Below are 12,190 nucleotides of genomic sequence, written 5' to 3'. Positions count from 1 at the left end.
CTCAGGGCTAATCCATTCTGGGACGCAGACACACACACACTTCCATACAAAGAATCCAGACAATAGTGGACTACCATCACAGCACATGTTCTCTTACAGTTACATCCGATTATCTAGATAATCTAGCCAGACAATATACTTTAAAAGCTTTCAGTTTTAGAGTAACACATGGACACACAGTGGCTAGTCCAAATGTTAGCTGTTTACCTACACAAAAGACTCACTGCAGGCCGGAGCCTGCAGCACATGTCTACACATTCTAAACATCATTCACACAGGTCACCCTTAACTACAGACAGAAGCTTTCTTTGTCCAAACCATAGGTAAACATACGCTGGGCCTATGCACATGTTAATATCTGAAGACAAACTAAGAATGGAAGTTAACTACTCTTAACCTCTCTAGCATAATCCATATTCCATAACCGGGGTCCTAGTACACAATACAATCGGTCCTACAAGTTTATACATTACTCAAAGTCATGTCCAAATCCATATGTAATGGAAGGAAACTCCCGGTGAGGCCAGACCCATCCTTTCTGTGTCTTGATCGAACAGCAACTGAGCTGAGTGCTTTTTCTCTTGCTATTCAAAAGAACTCTCGGGGGAGGGGAGAATCTATTCATTCATCTGGTTTTACTAGCCTATAGACACGCCCCCTGATACTGTATTTCCTGGCTGGTTTAGCTGGTTTTCCTGTGACTAACTTATAATTTGTTATAACATGTGAGTGTGACATGATATGAAATTCTAATAACTATCATCTGACAGCTAGTGTAATTTCGCTCATTTAGAGACCAAGCATGACCTTATGTGAATCTAAAAATATGTAAATTAATATTCGATCTTTTCCTTACTTATGAGATAGATAATATTTATCTCAGACTATATTAATTTTATGGGCATGATTATTATTATAATTATGGAAATTATATGCTGGGAGAAATTAGGCATTGACACTCCTCAGCCCTGGGCATTGAGACCAAATGCTGTACTGAAATTTGCCATGCCCCTAGTTTGGGTTTGAGGGAGGAACGATGTGACAGAGTGGCGGAAGTGCCAGGGCCAGAGTCCCTATATTGGCCTGCTGTTTGGCAGCTGTTCCTTGTGCAAGAGGGGGAGGTGGAAAGTGCTCCCTGCCCCATTGTGCCAGAGGCAAAAGTATTAGTACACCCTATAGTTGTGCCCAGTGTAAAAGGTTACAATGTTGCAGAGGGGGGGGGGGGGGGGGGTACCCAGCATCTGAAGAAGAGGAATTGCTAAATCCCTTGTTAGTTCAAATGTATAACTTAGATTGTGATATTGCCCTTGCTGGTTCTGCAAACCAGCCGCCATATACAAGATGGGTTTGGTATGATGTCACACTGTGGGACTCAGGTGGTACATCCAAACCCCAGATTCTCTGCTCTGAATCACACTGCTCCAGGTTGTTATTGGTTCCTGAACAACTGGGTACAGGGACTAAAATAGTAGGGGAAGGAATGTGAGGTTATCAGACCCACAGTAAGACTGTAATTATTATATTTTATTATGTGTAATTAATGTACTTTTTAGTCCATCTGTACCCTCTTGTTCTCTGTAGATGTTTCTATTCCCCATATCTGTGTGTATTTCCAGAACCATAGTAGTACACTGTATATCAGATGCTGTTACCCAAATATGGTCGGACAGAAAATGTCCACAGGGGGTGATCCAATTGTTCCTGCTATTTACAGGACAGTGATAGCTGAGGGACAATCTTCACAGGGGGTGATCAGCACATAACGCAATCAGCTGGTGATTGTTCCTTGTATTGACACTCCTTTGCATATCTCTGGTCCCTAGCAGACTCACTGGAACCGGACCCAGCAGGGGGGCAGCAGCAGATGGACAGCTGTAGCTGGGAGGGGGAATATACCTGACTCTTGAATCCACCAATTCAGACCCAGTGCAAGCCCACTGATGGTATTTTAGAAGGTTTTAAAATGACTTGTACATGGGGGGGCGTGGCCTGAGCGGAGAGGCAGCAGGACGCGTATCGGCTGAGCTCCTGCTGCCGACCAGCCTAAGTGCCTCACCATCGGCACTCAAAGACCCCCCTGACCCGAAAAACACCTTACCCCCTTCAGCTGAACACCCGGGGCGGTGAGCGACAGAGCCGCGGAGTCTCTCGCCGGGAGGCCGCCCGCCTCGTCAGGTTGCGGCCTACACCAAGCCCCGAACCTGCGGACTAGATTTCCGGCGCGGACCGGGGGAGCGGCAGAACAGCGGCGGCGGAGAGAACCGGAGCCCCGGACAGACGGCTGGACCCGGCTGGGGCGTCCCCGCTTCCACCCCACATACACTCAGTGGCACCCGCTGCACGCAGGAGTGGAACGCGGCGCCCAGGCCGCGGCAGGGCCTACTCGAACGGGCGCCATCTTGCAGGAGGCACGCACGCCCTGAAACTCGCCCGAACTACCTAAAGGTGAGCTGCTTGTTGGAGGGACACACCTGGGTCATCACCTGCCGCCCCCCCCCCCCCTGCAGGCTGCCCTAAACTCTGAATCAGACCCCTAGGTGGAGGGGCTGTAGCAGGACAGGCCAAGCCAGGCCAGGCCCTCACCAACAGCTGAAGGACTCTCCCTGACCAGCACCTGATACAGCCACAGGGATAGTCTGCCTCTGCTGTAGCAGAAGGAAAGGGACATTCTAAGTACATTGCTGGTGGCACATTTTTCGCCCTATACCTGCTAAATACCACGCTCTATGCCGGCTATTGTGCGACATAACCCCTAGATATTACCCTGCCACTGCATGACTGAATGGCAGACTGTGTCCTTTCTATTTAGCCTAAAGGAAACCTGCACTGCCTGTGATTAAAATGTAATCAAAGACAAGGCTCACCACTGTGGCCCACTAACAATCCTGCAAGAGCTGCGGCCTCTACCTCACGCTTGGTTGCTCACTATACCTATTAACCTTTATGAAAAAATTCCTAGTATCCCCCTCCATGACCCCTGCTAGTTTGAGCTCAGGAAAGGAAATCCGGGAAGAAAACTCCTCAGATTCTGGCGAGTCCTCAACTCGCTCTGGGTCAATACGCAAACGGCGATCCACCGCACCTACTCGCTCTTCCAAAATGAAACCTAGTGACATTGCTGCAGTACTAGGCCCCTTACTAGACGAAAAGCTGTCTGGCATTAAAGAGGCAATTGAATCCACATTAACACAACTCAACAACCATTCTGGCCGAATCGATGAGCTGGAACAGAGAGTCTCCAACCTGGAGGACGAACTACATACGGCTCACCAGACCATTGAATCACAACGCTCTGATGTGGCCGCCCTGACCGATAAGCTGGACGATCTCGAAAATCGCAGCCGCAGGAATAACTTGCGGGTGATTGGCATCCCAGAGTCGGTAAGGGGCCACGAGCTATTAGACCTCCTGAGCAACTAGCCATGCCCCGAAACGGTGCCCCCCTAGCCATTGAACGAGCGCACAGGATTGTCCCGGAGCGCAAGAACCCATCAGGGCGCCCAAGACCCGTTATTATGCGGATCCTCAATTTTGCAGACAAGACAGCACTCCTGGACCATTACAGGAGAACGGCCAGCCTGACCTATAATGGAGAGAGGCTGCTCATTTTCCAGGACTTCTCCAACCAGGTTGCAACCAAGCGGAGGGAGTTCGCCCCTATCTGCAAGCAGTTATTCGAGGACAAGATAAAGTTCTCATTGCTCTACCCTGCCCGACTAAGAGTCCTCGAGAACGGGAAGCCGATCTTCTTTGAAGATCCTGCCGCAGAAAAAGCCCACTTCTCTCGCCCTGACACCTGAACTTATCTAACCTGCCAATGTGAAATGCTCTTATCTACCCACACGCTGGGCCACGGTGTGTGTATGTTTTCATATACCTCATAAGTCTCATGTTCGCTGTTTTTTGCCTTTGTTTCTGTTTTTGCTTTGTTTATTGTTTTACACCACCTTCTACACATGTATTTGCTATTACCTTAGATATTGATCTAGTTCCGGAGGCGGGACCTGTCCTGGGATGTCTTCCCCCCACTCGCTGGGATGGAGGGAAACCCCACCTTAACATTTACTTCACTTGCACTACAATGCCACTTACAGGTATAGGTTGATAACACAAATTGCGTCCATCTGAATCAAAGTGATATAGGGAATATTCCGATCCTAGCATATAACTTAGTTTCATGGAATGTAGAAGGCCTTAATACCCCCATCAAGCGAAAAAAGGTCATTGCCCATCTTAATCGACTAAAACCCCATATTGCACTCCTCCAGGAAACCCACTGGTCCGATGACCCTAGAAATACCCTTAAGGCCCCTTGGGTAGGAGAATGTATCTCTGCCCCCTATCCTAACAAAACAAGAGGAGTTGCTATACTCTTTAGTAGGAATCTACATTACACATGTAAGAAAAAACTAATAGACCCGGAGGGACGGTACATTATAGTAGAATTATCAATTGACAATACTGATTACTTGTTGGTCAATGTATACGCTCCGAATACTTCTAACAAAGCTTTCTATGCAGTGCTTTTACAGGAGATCCTCTCTTGGGGAAACCCAAATCTGATCCTGGGAGGAGACCTCAATGGGGCCATCGATCCATCCATAGACAGGTCAAAGGTAAGCCTACATGCTCCCAGCATGAATGACACCCTCCTCATGGCCTTTTGCTCCCAGCTTAATCTAGTCGACCCTTGGAGAATACACCACCCCTTACACAGGGAATACACCTTTTTCTCGCACCCGCACTCCTCTCATTCACGCATAGACTATTTACTTTTGTCCCAACATCTCCTCCCGAAAACAGCTCATACTTCCATCAAAGACATTATAATATCGGATCACACACCCATATTACTAGCGCTTAATCTCTCAATACCTCAATCCTTCTCCAAAAGTTGGAGATTTCCCGCCTACCTTGCACAGTCGGAGGACTTCCTCCTACACTTACGTCATGCATGGCGCGAATATACATCCGACAACTCTGCCCACGGAGAAGATCCCCCATTATTTTGGGGAGCCTCAAAAGTAGTCCTTAGGGGACACATAATATCTTATGTGCAATCTAAACGCAAAAAATTCTCAAAGCAATTACACGCTCTGAGCACCTCACTCACAGCGGCTTATCGAGCTTACAAGCTACATAACGATCCACCCCACAGAGAGGCTTACATCACAGCAAAAAGGATTTATGATACGTTCCTCACTGAGCAAGCTCAAACACAACAAAACTATCAAAAGAATAAATTTCACCGATGGGGGAACAAATCGGGTAGACTGTTGGCGAACCTGGCCAAAGGACAACAGGCTAAAACCTGGGTTAGCGCCATAAATAATCCCGACAGAATCATCACCAGCCCTACAGAAATATGCGAAGAATTTATGTCTTACTACAAGACCCTATATGAGGCTGATGCCGATGACGAGTTGGAAGGTTCCTCTTTTCTACAGAGGGCCAATTTGCCAACGTTAACCCAGGAGGAAAAAGATTATATAGATAGTCCGATCTCTGAAGTAGAACTCACTGAAACTATCAAAACGCTCCCCAATGGCAAAAGTCCTGGCCCTGATGGATATGGCCCAGAGTTTTATAAAATGCTTAGCGCAGAACTAGTACCCACACTGACTAAATTATACAACCATATTCTCTCTACTGGCCTAGCTCCCATTAGATTCAATGAAGCCAAAATCATCGTAATCGCGAAACCCGGCAAAGATCCCTCCCTAACTAGCTCGTACCGCCCTATCTCACTCCTCAATCAGGATCTTAAGATCCTGACCAAACTCATGGCCAATAGACTGCAGAAGCACATGACACGATTGATTTCATCGGCACAACTAGGATTTATTAAAGGTAGACAATCTGTGCAGGGGATCCGATTGGCACTTGCCGCAATCTCACACACATACCTCCATGGGGAAGATAACAATAGCAACATCATTGTCAATTTGGACGCAGAAAAAGCATTTGACAAGATAGCCTGGCCTCATCTAGCTAGAGTACTGCAACACCAAGGCTTTGGCGACGTATTCTGTAGACTTATTTCAACTCTATACAATACCCCCACTGCACAAGTGCTGGTTAATAATATGCTCTCGTCTCCTTTCCAATTGGAAAGGGGTACGAGACAAGGATGCCCCCTCTCCCTGCTTCTCTTTAATTTGGCACTGGAACCTCTTCTCAGAGTGATCACCCAATTGAGAAATTACTCTGGCATATCAATAGGCAACAGAGAACTAAGAGTTGTAGCTTTTGCGGACGATCTGCTCATCTTTTTGTCCAACCCAAATCGCGACATTCCCACATTAATATCCACCATCCAAAGCTTCTCCTCCTTTACCGGATTTTCAATCAATCTTGATAAATCTGTAGCCCTAGCCATATCTGATAAAGTAAAATCACAGCTGAACATTGCCTTCCCCTTCAAATGGGCGACATCTAAAATAACCTTTCTAGGCATTGGTCTCACTCCGCGCCCCCGGGATCTGTACTCTCACAACATCACCCCCATCTTGCATAAAATACAAACAGAACTCACCTTATGGCAAGACCTACCGCTGAATCTGTTAGGCCGATGTAACTTGGTAAAAATGGCAAGCTTCCCTAAACTATTATATGTCCTACAAATGACCCCTCTTTTAGTAACCAAACAGGACTTAACATCCCTAAAAACTGCTATCTCGCGCTTTATCTGGCATAGAAAACGCCCGAGAATCAGCTATAAGAAACTATCACAAATGCCCTCCAGAGGGGGTCTTAACCTACCCGATATTAAACAATACAATCTAGCTTGTCTCGCACGCTATGCCTTGGACTGGGTGCGGTCTTCGGGTATCTACACAGACGTAGCACTGGATTCCCAGCTCTGCCCCCCCTACTCCCTGGCATACCTTTTACATGCTAAACCCTCCCTGCTGGGAACCCTAACACAAGACAATCCACTTATACTTTCGACTGTGCAAGCCTGGCAAAAGATTCGGAAATCACTAAAACTCCAGCACTACCATTCCTTATTCCTACCCTTAACAGGAAATTTGGATTTCCAAAATGGGAAGGCTCAATTCCCTTTCATAGAATGGAAACGGATGGGGATGCGAAACCTACTGGATACCTCCAATACCCCACTCAAATTTGCAGAAGCTTCGCAAAAATATAATCTACCACCTAGACATAGATTTGCATACTTCCAAGCATCTCACTACCTCCGATCCATACTATCCAAACTACACGCCAAAGACTTCACAAACCCCCTCGACTCCCTTTACCGCACTACATCATATTCTACATCCATTATCTACTCCCGTATTCGAACAGAACTTGACTGGGAAACAGAGATCCCAGAGATTGCCAAATGGGCCACAGAAATCCCCTCATACTCCCCGGAGGCAATCGTGAGGTCATTCCAACTTAATCTGAAACTGATCTCGGCAAGTACATACCAAGAAATGACATATAAGATGCTCCATAGAGCATACTTGACACCTAAAAGAAGACACGCCATGGGTCTTTCAACAGACTCTAAGTGCCCTAAATGTCTTACAGATAATGCTGGCCTCATGCATTGCTTCTGGGAATGTCAACCCGTCCAGAAATTCTGGAGAGACCTCTGCTCTTATGGCACAACAAAATTAAATATCTCTTTCCAATGCACCATCCCTTGGGCACTCTTTGGCTGTCTAGCTGATCAACCCCAAATTCCCAAATATACCAAGAAGCTGGTGATGATCCTGTCCGCGGTGGGCAGGAAAGCCATACTGCAGCAGTGGATTCACACCGCCGCCCCCACCGTCGATATGGCCACGACACGGCTTTTATTTTTATTCACCATGGATTGGCTAGAAACCTCCCTTCATAAAGAAAAACTTACATCTTCTCTCTTTCGATGCTGGGAAAAATTTATACAGACCCTACCCCCTCAAACTAAAACAGCAATATGTAACTGTTTTCACCGCACCACGTGGTACTCTCACCAGCTACTGGCCAATAGCGACCCCATTCTCCTCTGACCAACCCTAACTCCTTTCCCTATATCTGGCTCAACCTATGCTAGTGGCCTCTCTGTGGATGGACCAATGGCCTCCGGATACTGAAAGAAGGTGATGCGTTGCTTTTGTTCTCTGTTAATTTGTTTTGTATAGTTTGGTTAACTATCGTCCATATATGTTAGAATTAATAGTAAAATAAAATGTTACATTTCTATGCTATTACATCAGAACACATCAACATCCCTTGGTAGACAGGGCACTTTCTCACAAGAATATGCTGTGCAATCTACATCCCAGAGATATCGTGCTGATATAACATCTTGTCTATGAGTAATTTTTCTACCACAAGGATCAACCAAGGAGACTCACAGAGACTATTTAACTTCATTGTACTTTATTAGTGCTTTACATGCACAGGACTATATGCTGTCAAGATATCATAGTCATTATAGCATCACTAATTGTTGTCCCAATTTTCATCTTCACTTTTCTTGTTGTATTGTGTTTTATACGCTAACTCTCAATAAAAACATTTTAGAAAAAAAAAAAATGACTTGTACACACGCCGGCTCTTCATGTTAGTCGCAATCCTGGCTGAGGGGTGATACTCTGCCACTGGATCTTGTGGAACACGTCGTTTGCCCGGGGTGGGCATCCTACTAAGCTCTGGTGTGGAGCGTCCGGTGCTGTGTGGACTTATACAGGTTTCTGCTATCACTGCTGTGTGGAATAAGTGATAGTTTTGTGATTTGGAACTGTGATGCTACAACGACTTGAACTGCTACCTGGATGTTTCTATGCTACATTTTGCCTCTTGTTCCTGTCTTTATCTACTTGTGTGTGCTGTGAAAAAATAAACCATATTTTGGTTTGATCTGCTCGGTGTCTGAGTAATTGAGGAACCGGTAACCTCACAGTGTACACGCACTATATCATTAATGACCCCCTCTTTCATCTGTACATGACGTCAGATTTTGAGTATCTCTTCAATGACAGAATGCTGCTGGATGTGGCCGCTGAATTCAGTGTGTATTTATTTATTAACAATTTCCTATACACACATTCCAGAGAATATTTGAACATTCACATCAGTCCCTGCCCCAGTGGAGTTTACAATCTATATTCCCTTACACATGTACAAGCGCACACAGACATTCTAGAGTTAATTTTGTTGTGAGCCAATTAACCTACCAGTATATTTTTGGATTGTGGGAGGAAACCGGAGTACCCAGAGGAAACCCACGCAAGTACGGGGAGAATATACAAACTCTGCACAATTAGGGTCATCGTGGGAATCGAACCCATGACCTCAGCGCTGTGAGGCTGTAATGCTAACCATTACACCATCCGTGCAGCAAGAATTCTTTTAAGACCTAATTAAGAATAATGGCAACTAGATTTAATTACAGTACATTTATTTTAAAACCATTTAAAACATTATCAGAAAATACTGGTTTAGTTCGTAATGTTGTGATGTTTTTCCCTGCAGTTAAACCGGAATTGCATCTGTTCACAAAGGAACCTGTGGTTCTCGGTGAACCCGGTATGTTGATCTGTCTTGCTACCAAGTTCTTTCCCCCGGTCATCAGGATGAGGTGGCTGAAGAATAATGAGAATGTGCCGCAGGGGGTGACAGAGACAGACTTCTACCCTGCACCAGACGGTTCCTTCAGTAAATTCCTGTACTTAGCGGATGTCCCAAAACAGGGAGATGTGTACACCTGTTCTGTGGAGCATGGCGGATGGCCGATCAACCCCAATAACAAGTTCTGGAGTAAGTGACACAATTACTTTATCCGTATGATCTGTTACTGTGTGGTATGTATGTGTCATTAGTGGGGCTCTGGGGTGTGAGCTTCTTCCCCCTTGGAATATACTGTATTACAAGCATGGTGTTTACTGAATTCCGGAGAACACTATGAAGGGTAGATAGAATGCAGTGGGGTTATTTTAAGGTGATACAGTTAGCATCTTGGTGGATGGGATTCCGGCAGACAAATACTGACACAGACTAGCGCCAGAAGACCGGCGCCGGAATGCCAACATTGATGAAGATGACGGCGATGGAATTGGGGCTAGGCTGTGTGTGTGGGGGGGGGGGGGGGCTAGAAGGTTAGGGTTAGGTAGTCTGTGTGGAGGGTTAGGCATATATACGCCCCGAATAATAACACACATAGATTCATACAAGATATGGAAAATTTACTCCATCTACGAACAAACTACCCACTGATAATGGGGGGAGACTTCAACATGGTTGAGGACCCATCCATAGACAGACACCCAATTGCACCCAGAACTTCTGATCACCAAGTCCAATGGTTATTGACATTAAGGAACACCTTGGGACTGGCCGATCCCTGGAGGGTACTGAATCCCTCGGATAGAACACACACACATTTCTCAATGGTCCACAGGTCCTCCTCACGGATAGACAGAATTCTGGTGGCAGACGAATTAATGACAGAGATCTCTGGGGTCGACATCTATGATATATTAATATCTGACCATGCTCCAGTTAAGGTGGCACTTAACTACCCTTTTATGCACCAAACAAACTATATCTGGAGATTCCCATCGTATCTGTCGACCTCAGAAGATTTTAAGTCCTATCTAACATGTAACTGGACAAATTATGTGGACGACAACATAGAATATTGGGATCGCCCGGAAATCTTTTGGGACGCATCCAAGGCTGTAATGCGAGGACATATAATGGGATACGTTGCAAAAAAGAAAAAGGAAGCTAAAGCAAAACAAGAACAATTAAATAGTACCATGAGAACGGCCTTCCAAACATACATGACTAACCCGTCGGACACAACCCTACAAACATATAAAGAGGCCAGACAAATATTTGAGACCTATCTCGCCACACAGGCAAAACACTCAATAGATTACATCAAGCAAAAGTACTATAGATGGGGGGGCAAGGCTGGCAAATTGTTAGCAAAGCTTTCAAAACCTCAAAGAAAGCGAAACATCATCACAACAATAAAACACCCAACTAGTAACAAGATCATAACAAAGTCATCAGAAATTACAGCCCAATTTCAATCATACTTCGAAAACCTCTTTGCCCCGCCACCTATTGAACATAATAACCGAACACCTCAGTTCCCAGGGGACACACTGCCCCCACTTACCGAAGCCCAACAATCTGCTTTAACTGGTGACATCACAATTGACGAAATAAACTCAGTAATATCCCACCTCCCTAATGGGAAATCCCCAGGGCCTGACGGTTTTACAGGAGAATATTATAAAATTCTACAAACCCACATCACACCTTCGTTATTGGAACTCTATCAAAAAGCATATAAAGATGGTATAACATCTTCATGTTTTAACAAAGCTTTCATTACACTCCTCCCAAAGCCAGACAGGGACCCTCAATTACTCTCATCATATCGCCCAATAAGTTTACTAAATGTAGACTATAAAATCCTAACTAAAATCATGTCCACGAGACTACAATCTATCCTACCGGATATCCTAACCCAGTCCCAAATGGGTTTTGTAAGGGGCAGACACTCCGTTAAGGCAGTACGTGCGGCCTTGGCAGCGACCATAGCTTCACATAATACGCCTAACACCAGAAACATGCTTCTGAGTTTGGATGCCAATAAAGCATTTGATATGATACTGTGGCCCCACCTATTTCAAGTCTTAGAAAGCAGAGGATTTAGCCGAGACTTCATCAAATTCATACAAACAATTTACCATAACCCATCCGCATCACTACTGATAAATGGCACTAAAGGCAACCGGTTCCATCTGGGGAAGGGAACTAGACAAGGGTGTCCACTGTCGCCGCTATTATTTAACCTAGCCCTGGACCCAATCCTAAGGACATTAGAAACATGGGCAGGTTTTAAAGGAGTAAAAATAGGCACGCAGGAGTTAAAATTGTAAGCTTTCGCAGACGATATCCTTCTTTATATCTCGGATCCTGAGCTGTCCTTACCTATGATCTTAAACAAATTAAATTCTTTTGAGAAAATTACCGGCTTTAGCATTAATTTGGACAAATCTTCAGCCCTACTGCTTTATGGCCCTAAAGAACCACCATCCTGGACATCACAATATCAATTTAAATGGCAAAGGGAATGCATCACATATCTGGGAATATCAATACCCCGAGACCCAACCAAGTTATACACGCTAAACATACACAAAGCAATTAAAGCTCTCTCGAACGACATTACAAA

The 12,190-nt window shown here is 45.3% G+C and overlaps 1 protein-coding gene across 2 annotated transcripts in view; it reads left to right on the top strand.

Annotated features, from left to right (window-relative positions):
* The window catches only part of LOC146036285 (HLA class II histocompatibility antigen, DP alpha 1 chain-like), a 111,342-nt gene that overhangs the window by 86,526 nt on the left and 12,626 nt on the right, over positions 1-12,190 (top strand). For both annotated transcript variants that reach the window (XM_083160206.1, XM_083160205.1), the window contains exon 3: positions 9,472-9,756. In XM_083160206.1, the coding sequence (XP_083016332.1) occupies positions 9,472-9,756 (285 nt within the window). The remainder of the gene's footprint in view (positions 1-9,471; positions 9,757-12,190) is intronic.

The sequence above is a fragment of the Crinia signifera genome, chromosome 9 (assembly GCF_055691185.1).
Source record: "Crinia signifera chromosome 9, ASM5569118v1, whole genome shotgun sequence".
NCBI lineage: Eukaryota > Metazoa > Chordata > Amphibia > Anura > Myobatrachidae > Crinia > Crinia signifera.
The sequence above is the reverse complement of the archived record's forward strand: the minus strand, read 5'-3'. Positions and strand labels throughout refer to the sequence as shown.